Source organism: Myiozetetes cayanensis, unplaced genomic scaffold, assembly GCF_022539395.1.
Source record: "Myiozetetes cayanensis isolate MyiCay16 unplaced genomic scaffold, myiCay2020 scf15, whole genome shotgun sequence".
Lineage (NCBI taxonomy): Eukaryota > Metazoa > Chordata > Aves > Passeriformes > Tyrannidae > Myiozetetes > Myiozetetes cayanensis.
This window is the reverse complement of record NW_026087159.1, coordinates 19,160,628-19,175,624: the sequence shown is the minus strand read 5'-3', so window position 1 is coordinate 19,175,624 and position 14,997 is coordinate 19,160,628. Positions and strand designations below refer to the sequence as shown.

Here is a 14,997-nt window from a genome sequence, read left to right as displayed (position 1 = left end):
GCCCAGTTCGGCCACGCTCGGCCCGGTTCGGCGGGTAGCGCTCGGCTGTAATCGGCCCTATTCGGTTACAATCGGCCCGGCTGGGCCGCGCTCGGCCCAGTTCGGCTACAATCGGCTCCACTCGGCCACTCTCGGTCGGGCCCGTTCGGCTGAGCGGGCATCGCGCAGGCGCGGCGCCGCGCGCAGGCGCAGTGCGCGCCGCTGCCGCCATGAAGTAGGTGTGAGGGGAGCGGGAGGGAGCGATGGGGGAGGTTCGGTCCCGCCGGCCCCGGCACTGACCCTGCCTCGCCCGCAGCCCCCTGACAAAGGTGAAGCTGATCAACGAGCTGAACGCGCGGGAGGCGGAGCTGGGCGTCCAAGAGGCGGTGTCGTGGCACGCGGAGTACAAGGACAGCGCCTGGATCTTTGTGGGTGCGGGCCGGGCCCGGGGGGCGGCGGGGTCGGGCCAGGCCGGGCCGGGCCAGGCCGGGCCCGCTAGGTGCCGGTGACACGTTCCACCCCTCTCCCCGCAGGCGGGCTGCACTACGAGCTGACGGAGGGCGATGTCATCTGCGTGTTCTCGCAGTAAGTGCGGCAGCCCCGGCCCCGCCGCCCGCTCGGGCGCTGCCGGAGGGTGCTGACGCTGTGTCACAGGTACGGCGAGGTCGTCAACATCAACCTCGTGCGGGACAAGAAGACCGGGAAGTCCAAAGGGTTCTGCTTCCTGTGCTATGAGGACCAGAGGAGCACCATCCTGGCCGTGGACAACTTCAATGGGATCAAGGTGAGTGTGGCTCAGGTGTTGCTGCCGCGGCTCCCCGGCTGCTCCGGGACCTGCCCGCGGTCTGAGAGCCCGGCCCTTCCAGATCAAGGGGCGGACCATCCGCGTGGACCACGTGGCCAACTATCGGCCTCCCAAGGAGTCGGAGGACTGGGATGAGGTGACCAGAGCTCTCCACACCAAGGGCTGCGGGGTCAAAACACCGCCTCGCTCCTCGTCTGATTCCCCGTCGGAAGAGGAGGATGTGCCTGTGAAAAAGCAGAAAGGTGAGGAGTGTTCCTGGCAGGCTGGATCCCAGGTGGGATTAGGGGCTGGAGTCTGGGTGGAGAGAAGGGTTGGAGGGAGGAAGATGGGCACAAAGTGAGGGTGGGGACAGGGTGTTGCTCCAGGGTGCCGAGGAGACGCTTGAAAATGAGGGAGGAGAGAGAGAGAGCAAAGAGGGAAAAGAGTCGTTTTGTCTGAACTGGAAAATTCCACAGAATGGATCACGATGTTACTGAGGGAAGGGAATGAGTAGAAGTGCCCAGCCTTGCTGGAGAGAGTGGTAAAGAGGGAAGCAGGATGGCCACAGCTGGAGGAAGGGTGTTGTGGTTGGAAGTGGAGTGGAATCTCCCTGAGGGGGAAGCAGGCTGGGATATTGCGGGTATAGGGGAAGAACTCGCGGTGGGAGGGGAGCTGGGGCAGTGCCATGAAATGGGGTGGGGTCTGGGGGGTGCTCGTGGAACTGGGTCCATCCCGAGTTGTGATCCCATGTCCAGAGAAGCCGCGGGGCAGAGCGGAGCAGCCCAAGCCAGGCCAGCAGGCCGGGAAGCGGGCGGGCATGGAGGAGCCGCATCCCAGGATCAAGATCAAGAAGGAGAAGGAGGACCCCGGGTACGAGCGCTACGCCGGTGGGAGCTCCGACAGGAACGCCGGGAGCAGGACACAGCGGGACGAAGAACAGCGGCGGCACCAGCGGCCCTCGGAGAGGAAGGGGGACAGGAGCGGTCAGGAGCAGAGGGGACAGAGCAGCTCCCGGGAGGAGCGGGACCAGAGGGAGGAGGCTGGCAGGAGGGGCGATGGCCACGGCAGCCGGCGGGACGTGTCCCCCAGGGGAGGCAGATCCCGGGAGTCCCATTCCAGGCACAAGGAGCGGAGCTCCGGCAGAGACTCTGGCCGCCACTGAGCCCTGGGAGAGCATTCCAGGGCCTAGGCCTGCCCAAACACCTGCTTCAAGCTCCCAGGGCACTGCAGCTGGACTGTTTGCCTCGTGGGAGCTTCCCTTTGGATCTCATCCTGCCCTGGGCCAGGGCTCTCCCTGTTACCCTTCAGCACTGGCCATGGGCAGTGGCAGGAACTGGGTACTGGGATCAGCAGGATGCTCCCCTGCCCAAAACCCCCAGATCTGTCAGAACTGGGGGATATCCCCTCTTGCAGTGCGGGAAGAGGCCGGTGGGTGTCTGGTCTGGCCTTGCCTGCTGGGTTTGGGTCCTGTGCCCACCTGGCATCTCCAGGTTCTGCGGTGGATCCGCGGTGGATCCACAGGAATGCACCGCTGTGTCGGGGCCGTTCGCTGTGGGTGTGTTTATAGGTCTCTTAATAAAAATTCCTGTTTGTTAGAAGCTGGTCCTGGGAGCAGCCTTCTTGTTCCTGATGCTGATTTTGGGCTGATTTGGCTGGAAAACTGGGAACAATGGATACAGAGTTGGGGGGTGGTGAACAGCAGCGATGGGAGGCATGGGGTTTGGGATGGTTTGAGTGGATCTGACTCCTACAACGAGTAATCCTTCTAGACGGAGTCCACAACAGTTCCAGGCACGGGGGTCAGAGGGGGAATTTTCCCCATGGAGCAATTGGGACTGAGCCCGAAGGCACCTGATGTGGGGTCTGGTGGGGACTGGGGCTGGGGCAGACCCAGGGAGTTCCCAGTGTGCTGAGCAGGGGGCTCAGCCGTCCTGCTCCCGGTGCCCTGGAGGGGGCTGTGACTGTTCTGCTGCCAGTATGTGGAGGGGCTCAGCCCGGTCCTGCTCTCAGGATGCCCTAGGGCACAGGGGGCTATTCCCGTCCTGTTCCCGGTACCCGGGGGGCTCAGCCCCGTCCTTTCCCGGTATCCGGAGGGGCTCCGCCCCGCCCTGCCCGCGGTGCCGGGGCGGTGCCCGGTCCCTGTGCGGTGCCGCCGGGGGCCGTCGGGGGGCGCGGCGGTGCCGGTGCCCGTTCCGGCGGCTGTTCCGGTTCCGGTGGCGGTCCCGGTGGCGGCGGTGCCCGCCCGCCATGCCATGTCCGCGCTCAACTGGAAACCATTCGTGTATGGCGGGCTCGCCTCCATCGTGGCCGAGTTCGGTGAGGCGGCGGGGCCGGCGGGGCGGCAGCGGGGCCGGTGCCGGTCCCGGCGGGCGCTGACGCCGCTGTCCCCGCTGTCCCCGCAGGCACGTTCCCCGTGGACCTCACCAAGACGCGGCTGCAGGTGCAGGGGCAGAGCACCGACGCGCGGTTCCGCGAGGTGCGGTACCGGGGCATGTTCCACGCGCTCTTCCGCATCTGCCGCGAGGAGGGAGGACGGGCCCTGTACTCGGGGTGAGCACCGGGACCCATCGGGACAGGGACCCCATCGGCACCGGGACCTCATCGGGACAGGGATCCATCCCATCGGCACCGGGCCCCATCCATCCCGAGACCCCCATAAGCCACGGGTCCTTCCCATCCACCCTGCCCCCCCGCATCCATTCGCCACGGGACCCCCCATCCGCACCGGGACTCCCCTACCGGGACTAGGAGCCGCCGTCGGCCCTGGGCCCCCCCATCCACCACGGGAACCCCCCCGCATCCGCACCGGTGCCCCCATCTGCCACGGGTCCTCCGCCCGGCCCGGCATTTCCTTCCATCCACCCCCGGGCTTTCCCACTGCCCACCGCGGGTCCTCCCCCGCTGTCCTGCCATCTCTCAGTGCCTGTCCTGGAACCCCTTTCGGTCACAGCATCCCCCCCCGCCATCCTGCCCACATCCTCAGCCCATCCCAGTTTCCCTCCTCCACTCTGGCATTCCCCTCTGCCTGCCCGAGGTCCTCCCCGGGTCCCCTCCACCCACCCAGGCCCTTCCCCTCTGCCCACCCTGGCCCCTGCTTCTGTCCTGGCACCCCCTCCCCACCCCAGGCTCCCTCTTCCACCTTCTGTCCTGGCATCCACCCCGACCCAGTTCCCCCCTCCGCTTTGCCCAGCCCACCCCTACTCCCTGCATGCCACTGTGACCCCTAAGATCCCACCCAGCCCTGAGCTCTGGGGCCAGGGCAATGGAGATTCCCTGTTTTCCCGAGATGAGGAGCAAGGCCAGGGCTGTGTGGATGCCAGCCCCCGGCACTGGAGGGTGCGTGGGGGCAATCCCAGAGGTCATCCCAGGCACTGGAGTGGTGGCAGGGACATGCCTGGCCCCTGACAGTTTGGGGGCTGGTGGGAAGTGGCCTGTGCTGGCCCACAGGGATGCTTAGGGATCGTTCCCCCTCAGGATCGCCCCGGCACTGCTGAGACAGGCATCCTATGGCACCATCAAGATCGGGATCTACCAGAGCCTGAAGCGGCTCTTCGTGGACCGCATGGAAGGTCGGTGTCAGGGAACGGGGCAGCAGGGGCACCTCCCAGCTCACTGATCCCACACTCTGTTGTGTGTTCTGCTCATTCCCTGCTCTGTCCTTCCCACCCTGAGATTCCCACAGGAATGGAGCTCTCTTACTGGGTGCTGTGGTTTTGTCAGTGGTAGCAAGGATCAGTTTCAATCCCAGTGGGAACCTGTGATCCCTACCCAACCACCTTCCTCCAGCCAGGCCATGGAATCATAGGAGAGTCTCAGAATCATTTAGGTTGGAAAAGAGCTTCAAGGCTATTCAATGCAATCTGTGCCTGATCCTCACCTTGCCCCCCAGCCCAGAGCACTGAGTGCCACGTCCAGTCCTTCCCTGGACACCTCCAGGGATGGGGACTCCACCACCTCCCTGGGCAGCCCCTTCCAGTGCCTGACAGCCCTTTCCATGAAGAAATTCTTCCTGATGTCGAACATGAACCTCCCCTGGCACAGCTTGGGGGCAGTCCTCTCATTCTGTTGAGCCTTTATCTCTGCTTTGCACATGGGAGCCAAAAAAAAATCACCCAGTTCCACCCCCCTGCTATGGGTAGGGACACCTTCCACTATCCCAGGTTGCTTCAAGCCTTGTCCAGCCTGGCCTTGAACACTTTCAGGCATGGGGCAGCCACAGCTTTTCTGGGCAACCTGTGGATTGGAATTGTGGGACTCAGCTCTGTAGCTTTGGCCCTGACTGTAAAGGTGAGATGCCACCAGTGCCCTTGTCCCGTGCCCTCTGCTCAGGAGGACTCTGCAGCTCCTCCTTGGGCAGTGGAGCAGCAGGAGTCTGGTGGATGCTCCCTGAGGGAGCACTGAGATCTGCAGGGGTGGTTTTCGTCCCTGGGGTGACATGAGGGAATGTTGTAACACTATTCCAACCTGGGAAAGCAGGGCGGGTGGGCGAGATGCAGCACACTAATGGCATGGAACTGTGTCAGGGGAGGTTTAGGTGGGATATCAGGAAAAGTTCTTCCCCCAGAGGGTGGCTGGGCACTGAACAGGCTCCCCAGGGCAGTGGGCACAGCCCCAAGGCTGCCAGAGCTCCAGGAGCATTTGGACAAGCGTTGGGGTGTCCTGGGCAGGGTCAGGAGTTGGACTTGGTGATCCTTGTGGATTTTCCAACTCAGGAGATGCTGTGGTTCACTAGAGCTCCTTTCCAGGGTTGCTCTGTCCCCAGTAACCTCTCTCCCTGCTCCAGTAACGCCTCTCCCTGCCTGGTTCTGTCCGTGTACACAGGCCCCTCCTCGCTGTTCCAGCCTTTCCAGCTGTGAGCTCCGTGCCTGAATGTTTGTCTCCCTACAGGCCTGGGGCAGCCAGTGGCCTGGTCTCCTCTGGGAAGTGCCGTGGTCAGTACCAGCAAAGTGCTGTGCCTTTTCCCAACGTAACCATCATCCTAATACTGGGCCTGGAAGTCTCAGGTTATTCCCTGGAACTAATCCCGTCTAACTCCCCACGTGGTCCCAGTCCTCAGCTGGCTCTGGGTGGCTGTGTGGTCTCACTGGAGCCAAAACCATTTGGTATCAGGTGGCCTTGAGAGGTGCTGGGTTGTCTCCCTCTGTCCTGGCTTGTCCCTATCATGAGAAATCCATCACTGGACACTGGAATGTCAGATAATTGCTCGTAATTTTCATGTGCCCCGTGATTTTCCTTCTCATCAGTAAGACCTGCCCCTCTGAGAGAATGCATTGCTGATTGTCCCAGCTGCCACCTCCTGTCCCTGGCAGGTGTGGGGACAGACCTACCATGACCTGTGGCACCTGCCCAGCCCCTGCTCCTGCAGCTTCACTGTGAGATTTGAGAACTGAGCTGCTCTGCTCTTCCCAGCCCTTGTTCCATCCCACCTGTGCCCCTTCCCGTGAGGTCTGTAGGGTCTGACCTTCTTTCCTTGCTTGCAGATGAAACGTTGCTCATCAATGTGATCTGTGGGGTGGTCTCGGGGGTCATCTCCTCTGCGCTGGCCAATCCCACAGATGTGCTGAAGGTAAGGGCAGCTCCTGGCCAGCACTTGGCTGGCTGTGGGACCTGTGGGAGGTGCAGCTCAGTGCTCCCTGAGCCACCAGTTCTGCTAATTTGGGCTTTTCTAATAAAGGGAGACCAAAGCCCAGAGCAATTAACAGCAAAAGACACAGCTCTTAAAGATCACAGAATCCCAGAAGGGTTTGGGTTGGAAGGGACCTTAAAGCTCATCTTGTCTCACTTCTTTGACATGGGCAGGGACACCTTCCACTGTCCCAGGTTGCTCCAAGCCCCGTCCAGCCTGGCCTTGGACACTTCCAGGGGTGAGGCAGCCACAGCTTCTCTGGGCAACAAAGGTCATGAAATTTGTTGTGGTGAAGGATGGAGGCTGCATTATCCAACCTGGGCAAGGTGAGCAGGTGGCAGCCAGTTCCTCACACCTGCCCTGCTGCTCTCTCCTTGGTCACTGTGCTGGCACTGCCTGGTGCCTGGAGTGAGCAGAGCCCAGTGGGGACTGCCTGGTGCCCTGGAGTCAGGGTAGCCCTGCTCTGAGCTGAGAGAGCCTGGAGAACTTCCCTATGCTTCTCCCTGTGTAGATCCACCTTCTTGGGCTGCTTCCAGAGCAGGAAAGCCTCATCCCTCATGTCCCTGTGCTCCCACCCTGCTGCTCTCCCTGCTCCTTGCCTGCTGCCATCACTGGCCACATGGCTTGCAGGGAGAGAGATGTGGAGAGCAGTGTCTGCCTGAGCTGCTCTGTGTTCCTGCTCTCAGGAGTTCCATGGTGCTGGTATCCCCGGTGTCCCTGCCCTCTGGGGCAGGTGCTGGTGTCAGGACAGGTGTTGATGTCTACCTGCTGACTCTCCCCTTCCTTCCAGATCCGAATGCAGGCTCAGGGCAGCTTGTTCCAGGGCGGGATGATCGGCAGCTTCATTGACATCTACCAGCAGGAAGGTACCCGAGGCCTCTGGAGGGTGAGCACCAGCTCTCAGAATCCCCCACCGGCAGCAGAACTAACAAAAACCTTATGGAAGCGGGTGGAGTCTTAGCAGGGAGCACCTGGAGCCCCTTCCAGCTCCTTAAACTGCCTCTCTTGTGGGGCAGAATCTTTCCTGGTGTTGAAATTGCTGGGGAAGGCGAGGGGGTGACAGCCTGGTGTGCTGGCAGGATGGAAGCAGCGTGCAGTTAATTCATCTGGAATCACACACTGCCAGGGTGGAGGGATCCTCCTGGGCTTTAGAGCAGAGTTGGTCTGCCTGAAGAGCTGCAGGGAGGACACGGGGAAGACTGTCAGGAAAAGGCCCTGAGAGGGAGCTGTGGGATGTGCCACTGGGTGCAGGCCCCTCGAGCAGCTTGTGAGGGTGTCCCTGCCCCACAGGGTGTTGTCCCCACGGCCCAGCGAGCTGCCATCGTGGTGGGGGTGGAGCTGCCGGTCTACGACATCACCAAGAAGCATTTGATCCTGTCAGGCCTCATGGGTGACACCATCTTCGCCCACTTCGTGTGAGTATCTGCTGCTCTCTGCAGGCCTGCAGGGGTGTGTGGAGCAGAGGAGCCAGGTGGGATCGGGAGGCATTTGCAGGTGGAGCGAGCGCTCTGGGGCTGCAGGGAACAGGCTCTGTGCTTCTGAAGGATCTGCTCTGTTGGCAGGAGCAGCTCAGAGTGGGCAGCAAGTGCAGAATCATTAGGGTTGGGTAAGACCTCAAAGACCACTTGTTCCCCCCAGCACTGCCAAGGCCACCACTAAACTGCCCCCACATCCCCAGACAGACCTCCCTGAGGAAGGACCTGGCAGAAATCCTTTGGTGACGTGGAATGTCAGCTTGTTTTCAGCTGGCTGATGGCCAGAAATGCAGTTGCCCCGTGTCTGTGCCCTGATATGAACCAAGCTGGTGTGTGGTACCTGTAACAATCCCTTGAAAGCTGCTCCAGTCCCTGGTCCTCACCTGATCAGACCCTGTCAGCCCACAGCCAGTGCTGTGAGAGCTTTGAGAGATGAACAAACACGAAGCTGACAGGGCCCTGAGTAACCTGAGCAGAGCTGGGCAGAGATCACTAAAGTCCTTTTTCACTTCGTTTCCCTGTTCTTCAGCTGGAGGTGCTTCAGGGCTTCCTGAAGTAATTGGTTTTGCCTGCTGTGGGTGAAAGGAGCACTAGACCCTACATGGAGGGGGGAAAACCGGCAGCTCAGTGATCCCTCCTGCTGCCTTTGCTCTTTGCTCTTCCCCTTCCCGAAGAAGTGTTTGCCCTAATGGGAAGGATGTGAGCTCCCAGGGGCTGCCTTCAGGTCTGTGTCACATGGGCAGCACCTGGGACCTTTCCAGGGCTGCAGGCGTCCCTGTGGAACCAACTGCAGGCTCAGACGAGGGTCTGGAATTAGCTGAGCTGAGCATTTCCTTCCCTAGAGCTCTCTGGGGTCCTATGGTGGTCCAGGTCTAGGTCCTGCCCCTTTTCCAGGTGGGAGCACGTGGTGCAGCTCCTGTTTACTGCCAGATGCCTTTCATAAAATGTGGTGGAAGGTACTTTGTGCACTGCCTGAGTGGGAGTGGCTGTGTTCAGGGCTGTCCCTGTCCTGATTTGGGGGGTGTAGTTCCAGCTTCACGTGTGGGCTGGCGGGGGCCATCGCCTCCAACCCCGTGGACGTGGTGCGGACGCGGATGATGAACCAGCGGGCGATCGTGGGCAGCACGGAGCTCTACAAGGGCACTCTGGATGGCCTCGTGAAGGTAAGGGGGACAGAGGTGGGCACATCCCTGTCCTGGGGGGCTGGCTGGGTCCCAGCACCACACCGATGGGAACAGTGAGATCCTGCAGCCACGGGACGTGTCCTCAGCGAGTGTGTCACACAGACAGGGAAGGGCCCAGAGTCACTTCCTGGGGTTGTCACTGTCAGCCTGAGCATCCTCCCAGCTTTCTGGGACAAAATTCAGGCTGTGAGGCAGTTAATTAGGTTCAGAGACTGCAAGTGCACCTGCATGGGCCTGTCTGCTCCCTGCAGCTGCTGGGGAGAGCCAGTGTGTCACACGGGGCACTGGGGATGTGGGCAGAGTGTGGGCCTGGTGTGTCTTCTAATCCACCTGTCTCTTCTCCTCCCAGACATGGAAGAGTGAGGGCTTCTTTGCACTCTACAAAGGCTTTTGGCCCAACTGGCTTCGGCTGGGTCCCTGGAACATCATTGTATCCTTCTGTGTGCTGCTGGGAGGTGGATGGGGGACAAGGGGAGAACCGAGCTGGGAAGGGCAGAGTGGGGCTAACACCCCAGTGGGGTGCACTGGTGATCCTGGTGGGCACCTCTGGTGGTTTCTGTAGAGCCAGTGCTTTGAGGACTTGGCTGAGACCTTCCCTGTGACCTGGGCTGCGGGAGGTGCTGCAGTTCCTGGATCTGCTCCTGTTCAGGAGGGAATCCTGGGGAGCATTCTGGTGCTGAGGGAGGTGCTGACCCGCTGTGCAGGACCAGCAGTGCCCGTATGCTGACCCAGACCCTCCTGCCTCTGAAACTGGGTGGGGAATTTACTGTAAAGAGCTCCCAGCCTGGGCTTGGAGCCACCTCCTCCTCTCAGTGGTCTGGGCAGGGCTGGGCCGGTTTGCTCTGGGTCAGTCTCTCCCCTGTCCTTGCATCCCCTGCCCCCCAGCTCTGTTCTACCTGTGCACATCAGTTTGTGCTGCCCATGTGGGTCTCCACCAGCTGTGCTGATGCTCTGCCCACCCTGCCAAGGCAGCTGCCCCACGTCTCTGTCCCAATTCCTTGACGTTCCCTTCAGTTTTTTATCACATACGAGCAGTTGAAGCGCCTCCCGTTCTGACAGCTATCTTCACCTCACCAGAGTCACCCTCAGGGCTGGCAGCAGAGCTGTGCTGCCGCCTCCCTCCTCATCCCACCATCCCCATGTCGTGGTGTTTGGTACCTGTGGGCTGGGCTCCCCCCTCAAATGCACGGTCCCTGGAGCACGAGCTGGCTGGGATAGCCGGGAGCCCGTGGCATGGGCTGCATGTTTCCCACCCGGAGGTGTTCGTGTGCCTGGGCCTGCAGGAATATCTTCTGTGAAGATCTGTGCATTCCAGTGGCCTTCAGGGCACTGTGGCTCCTGGGTTGGCAGTGTGGGTGTCCTCCCGTGCCCACGGGGCGGGGCTGGGGCCCTGGAAGGTGCCATTGTCATGTTTATTGCAGAACTGTAACTCCATTAAATTATTTATTGACCAGGTGGCTCGAGTTTGGGTCTGATTTACTGCAGGGATGTCTGCCCTTGCTGGTTTTCACCACACTATGTATACCTTTTTTCTCCATATATTTGTATAAGAGCAATCTGTAGGATTCATTACAACAGAGGTGTTTCTAAACCCAAGTTTGTTCGTGTCAGAAAGTGATGCTGTTGCCTTCTCAGCTCAGTTTTGCCAAACTTTGGTCTCTTCGCTTAGTGCTCAATGCTTATATTATTTTTGCTTGGATCATTAGTCAATGATGTAACCACAGGTAATGTGGTTTAAAGGTGAACTCAGCACTTGAAAACGGTGGCTCTGACACAGCTGGTGCTGAGCAGAATATCCAGCAGGTTATTTTGCTCATCCTCTTCTGGTTTTTTGGTTATTTTTTTAGTTTTTATGGCTATGAAAGCAAGCGGCTCTTATGTTCCTGCTCACTTTCCTGTTTGTGGGGTGTCTTTAGTTTGGATGAAGGTCTCTTGTGACAGCAGCGTGTCCTGGCTGGGCCTGCTGTGAGCAGAGTTTCTGTGCAGATCACACAAGGAATGTTCAGCCAAATCCAGCTGGGAAAAATTAGAGGGAATTGGTTTTGCAAAGGCAAATATGCCTTTGCAGCTGCACGTGTGGTGAAAGTGCTGAGCTTTAGGACTTAAACCCTGCCTTGAACAGGTCTTTTAGTGTAGGGCCCAGCTCAGCAGGCCAGAGGGTTGTTGTCAGAATTAAACTGTCCATACAAGCTCCCAGGAATGGGCAGTGATGGATTGGGAGTGAACATGTTCCCGTGCCTCACCTGGCCGAGGGTTTCCAAACATGACGAAGTAAGTAAGTTCTTTATTTATCAAATAAATACATCCACCGTATGTGGTGGATGAACACAAGTCTGAGGTGTGTTTTAGCTGTGGTTCATGATCTTTTGGGTTTCTCCAGTACTGGAGCCATTTCTGTGCAGCTCCAGTGGTTTTAGGGCTGATCCTCTGACAGTTCCCTGCTGTCCCTCAGGCTGGTACAGGGAGCCCCTCAGCAATGCTAGACAAGTGTCCCCACAGCCACTTTGCTGCATTTCTCAGCTGTAAGGTGCTTGTGAGAGGCTGTTCTGTCCCCTCTTCTTCCTCCTGTTGGACCAGCTCCCCTGGATGGCTTTGGAGGTGCTCCTTCTGCTCTGGGACCTCATTTCCCCAGGAATTCCTTCCTAGCTCAGGCTCACATGTCTCTCTGTCTGACCTTGTCTGTGCTGTGCCAGGTAATGTGTGAGAGCACACCTGAGTGGTCTATACCTGCTCTCCTGCACCCACAGGAAGCTCCCCGGGGTTGAACTCTGGCATGGAAGGGGTTCAAGGTGCCCTGGGAACAAGTCACAGCCCTCCCCAAGTGTTTAAGGTAGAAATATGTGTGGTCCTGCCACATCAAAGATAAAAATGTCAGTGAACCAGGACAGGGAGGCGCTGGCTCTTTCTCCACACTGTCCTGAAAATCCTCCCTCCAACCTTGATCTCGTGCCATGGAGTTTGGACCCTCTCCAGCATCAGGGGAAAGACTCCCCAGATGCCTCCCTGGGCCAACGAAAGAAGAAGGGGTGTAAGGTCACCAGAACCCTTCCTATGGCCACCAGAGTCCTTCCCGTGGCCACCTGCATTGCAGACCCAGAGTGTTCCTGGGAGACCTCCCTGCTCCAGAGCTCCAGCCAGTGCCCATCATTCCTGTGTCTGCTGCACCTTCCCTCCCCACCGCAGTGCCCATGTCCTGTTCAAGCCTCTCCCTGGGTTACTGTTTGACAGAGGAAGGCTCGGACTTGCCTCGTTTCCTGGCAGCTCGGATTTTTCCGGCTCATGAGGCAAGAGAGGGCTTGTGGCACTTTGTGTAAGGGATGGAGCGGTCACTGTCACACCCTGTGAGAGTCAACCCACCCCAGGGAGTGTAAGGGACGTGATGGGTGGGTGCTGTGGGATTCTGTAAGACAAGGATGTGGCGGCTTTGCTTCCATGAATCTCTTTGTTACAAGTTACTATTAGTGAGGTAAATACACTAGTGATTAGTAAAGCAATTGTGTGTCTACAGAATTAGTATTTTTTAGTATTATTTATATTTTTTAGCACATGCATAAATTTCATTGGAAGTATCATGGCACAGTTCATTAAACTCTTCCAGGAGCGAGGTCTGTTGATGAAGGACAAAGTCTCTCTTTGGATATGATCCATGTGGAGCCTGGGACCAGCCTGGAGTTCCCAGGGGGTTCGAAGGACTGTGTAGGGGGAGCTCTTGGAGAGAGAGGGGCTCATTTTGGACAGCAGCCAGTTACTTCTGCACAGATCCATGAGTGCACAGAGGACACCAGCGCTTGGAGCAGCTGGGTTTTGGGGCCCCCGAGGATACCCTGGGCTCCCTGCTGTGCTTGCCAAGGTTTCCATCTTGCAGACTCCCAGCTGTGCCTGCTGGGTTCCCAGACTGGCAGATGTTTCTCCATCTGTACTTGAGCAGACATCCCTTCTCAGTGCCTTTCCTCATCGTAACCAGGTCGCCTTCACAGCTGCTGCTCTGGCAAGGAGTTGGTGGTATTCCCTGCAGGAAGAGGCTTCCCTGGGTCTGGCAGTGACCCCCAGGAGCCCCACAGGCTATGTCAGGCTTTGGGAACTCTCTGTGCTTGTCTCCATTCCCAGTCCCCGTGTCTGAGCAGGCACTGCTCTGCTCGATCCCCTGGTCCCTGGTGGGGGACAGCCACCGCCCCGTGTGCCACCGTGGCAGCTTCCTGCCCAGGTGCTCACTGCTCTCCCCTCTGCTCCAGGGTTGTCTGGAAACGTGGCTGGAGGGGAGGGACCTCAGTGGGCACAGAGGGTGCTGTGAGTCCAGCGGTCCATTCCACAGGCAGGCGTTGGCAGAGCTCCGCTTCCCTGAGAGACACCGCTGCTCCCTGGGCTCCCACTGCTCCCCAGGATCCCACTGCTCCCCAGGATCCCACTGCTCCCCAGGATCCCACTGCTCCCCAGAGAGCGAGGGGCTGCACCTTCCACCGGCCTGCACCTGCTGAGAGGCCCCAGGTGAGGGGTGCCTGAGGATCGTGTTGGGGTCATGCCATCCTCGTGCTGTGCCCTGCAGGGGACAGCCATGGGCAGCTGGGCATTGGGAGCCATCATTGCCCTGCTGGCCTCACTCATCATCGCTACCAATGGGCTGGTGGCCATCATCCTCCTCTTCCTCATCCAGAAGAGCAGCTCCAAGGGGCTCTGTTTCGTCCTCAATCTCGCCATCGCGGACACCATGGTTGGCTTCACGGTCATGGGTCTGGCCATAGACGAGATTTCCCAGCCCTTTTACCCTTCCCAAAACTTCTGCACCCTCAGAATGGCTTTTGTGGTCTCCTCTTCTGCTGCCTCCATCTTGTCCCTGATCCTGGTTGCATGCGACAGGCACCTGGCGATCCGGAAGCCTTTCCACTATTTCCAGCTGGTGACAGGCCTAAGGGTTGGGATATGCTTGGTGGGGCTCTGGCTGGTTGCTGCCACCGTTGGCTTCCTCCCGGTCTTCGTCCCGTGCCTCCAGATGTTCTCCAACCGTGGGAAGTGCTCCTTCTTCCACGTCTTCCACCCTGCCTACCTGCTCACCCTGTTCCTTACGGGCTTCTTCCCCGCGCTCTTGCTCTTCCTCTACCTCTACTGCGACATGCTGAAAATCGCCTCGGTGCACGTGCAGCACATCCAGGAGGTGGAGCAGGCCGGGCTGGCAGGGGGCTGCCCCCCGCCCCGCACCATCAGCGACATGAAGGCCATGCGCACGGTCGCCACGCTCATCGGCTGCTTCACCCTCTCCTGGCTGCCCTTCTTCATCGCCAGCATCGTGCTGATGTTCTGCACGCAGTGCTTCCCCTACAAAGTCATCGAGAACTTCCTCTGGCTGCTGGGGCTGGGGAACTCCCTCCTGAACCCGCTGCTCTATTCTTACTGGCAGAGGGATGTGAGGCTCCAGCTCTCCCACCTGGCTGCAGATGTGAAGAGGAAGGTCCTGCTCCGCCTCGGCAAGGGTCGCTGTTTCCCTGGCAGAGACCCCAAGCCTCTCCCTGCCGTGTCCTGCCTGCAGCTCCAGGACTGACTCAGTAAGGAGCAGCTGTTTCCAGCTTTCCAGCTCCCCTCCTGCATCGTGACCGTGAACGCAGGGCCTGCCAGCTGTGGAGGAGATCCCAGAGGAGTGGGACTAATCTGGATGCTAATTCCCAGACATCCCAGACATTCCCTACCAGATTCCATCCTGCCCACTGCCCCACAACCCACAGCACAGCCGGCTCCCCACCAGCCCCAGGTATCCCAGGTTGCAGGTTTTCCCCAGAGAGCCTCTGCTGGAGCAGCCTCATGTCTCCTGGACCAAGCCCTGCCACTCACTCCACAGGCAAAGACCCTTCTGCCATCGCTGCCCGGCCTCCCCTGCCAGACCTGGACCCCCTGCCCTCCCCTCTGCCTGCAGCACTGGCTCCATGGGCAATGAGCCCCCTGTGCCCTGGGCAGGTGGGG

At 59.5% G+C, this 14,997-nt stretch overlaps 3 protein-coding genes across 3 annotated transcripts; all 3 read left to right on the top strand.

The window, feature by feature from the left end:
* Positions 1-6: 6 nt before the first annotated feature.
* RBMX2 (RNA binding motif protein X-linked 2) lies at positions 7-2,361 on the top strand. The gene is made up of 6 exons (XM_050310846.1): positions 7-214; positions 296-411; positions 513-564; positions 634-763; positions 846-1,026; positions 1,519-2,361. The coding sequence occupies exons 1-6, from the start codon at positions 210-212 to the stop codon at positions 1,923-1,925; spliced, it is 891 nt and encodes a 296-aa protein (XP_050166803.1). The 5' UTR covers positions 7-209; the 3' UTR covers positions 1,926-2,361.
* A 604-nt stretch (positions 2,362-2,965) lies between these two features.
* SLC25A14 (solute carrier family 25 member 14) lies at positions 2,966-10,503 on the top strand. Its single transcript, XM_050310847.1, has 9 exons — positions 2,966-3,079; positions 3,166-3,313; positions 4,238-4,332; positions 6,244-6,329; positions 7,180-7,275; positions 7,680-7,804; positions 8,892-9,027; positions 9,398-9,478; positions 10,063-10,503. Exons 1-9 carry the CDS (start codon positions 3,016-3,018, stop codon positions 10,102-10,104), a joined length of 873 nt encoding a protein of 290 aa, XP_050166804.1. The 5' UTR covers positions 2,966-3,015; the 3' UTR covers positions 10,105-10,503.
* A 3,097-nt stretch (positions 10,504-13,600) lies between these two features.
* GPR119 (G protein-coupled receptor 119) lies at positions 13,601-14,581 on the top strand. Its single transcript, XM_050310838.1, has one exon. The coding sequence runs from the start codon at positions 13,601-13,603 to the stop codon at positions 14,579-14,581; it is 981 nt and encodes a 326-aa protein (XP_050166795.1).
* The last annotated feature ends 416 nt before the right edge of the window (positions 14,582-14,997 follow it).

Excerpts from the sequence above, each read along its gene's own strand:
- GPR119 (XM_050310838.1), top strand. The coding sequence starts at position 13,601 with ATGGGCAGCTGGGCATTGGGAGCCATCATTGCCCTGCTGGCCTCACTC.
- SLC25A14 (XM_050310847.1), top strand. The coding sequence starts at position 3,016 with ATGTCCGCGCTCAACTGGAAACCATTCGTGTATGGCGGGCTCGCCTCC. Across the intron at positions 3,080-3,165 it reads CTCCATCGTGGCCGAGTTCG|GCACGTTCCCCGTGGACCTC; the intron begins GTGAGGCGGCGG and ends CTGTCCCCGCAG. Across the intron at positions 9,028-9,397 it reads CTCTGGATGGCCTCGTGAAG|ACATGGAAGAGTGAGGGCTT; the intron begins GTAAGGGGGACA and ends TTCTCCTCCCAG.
- RBMX2 (XM_050310846.1), top strand. Across the intron at positions 412-512 it reads CAGCGCCTGGATCTTTGTGG|GCGGGCTGCACTACGAGCTG; the intron begins GTGCGGGCCGGG and ends CTCTCCCCGCAG. Across the intron at positions 764-845 it reads ACAACTTCAATGGGATCAAG|ATCAAGGGGCGGACCATCCG; the intron begins GTGAGTGTGGCT and ends CGGCCCTTCCAG.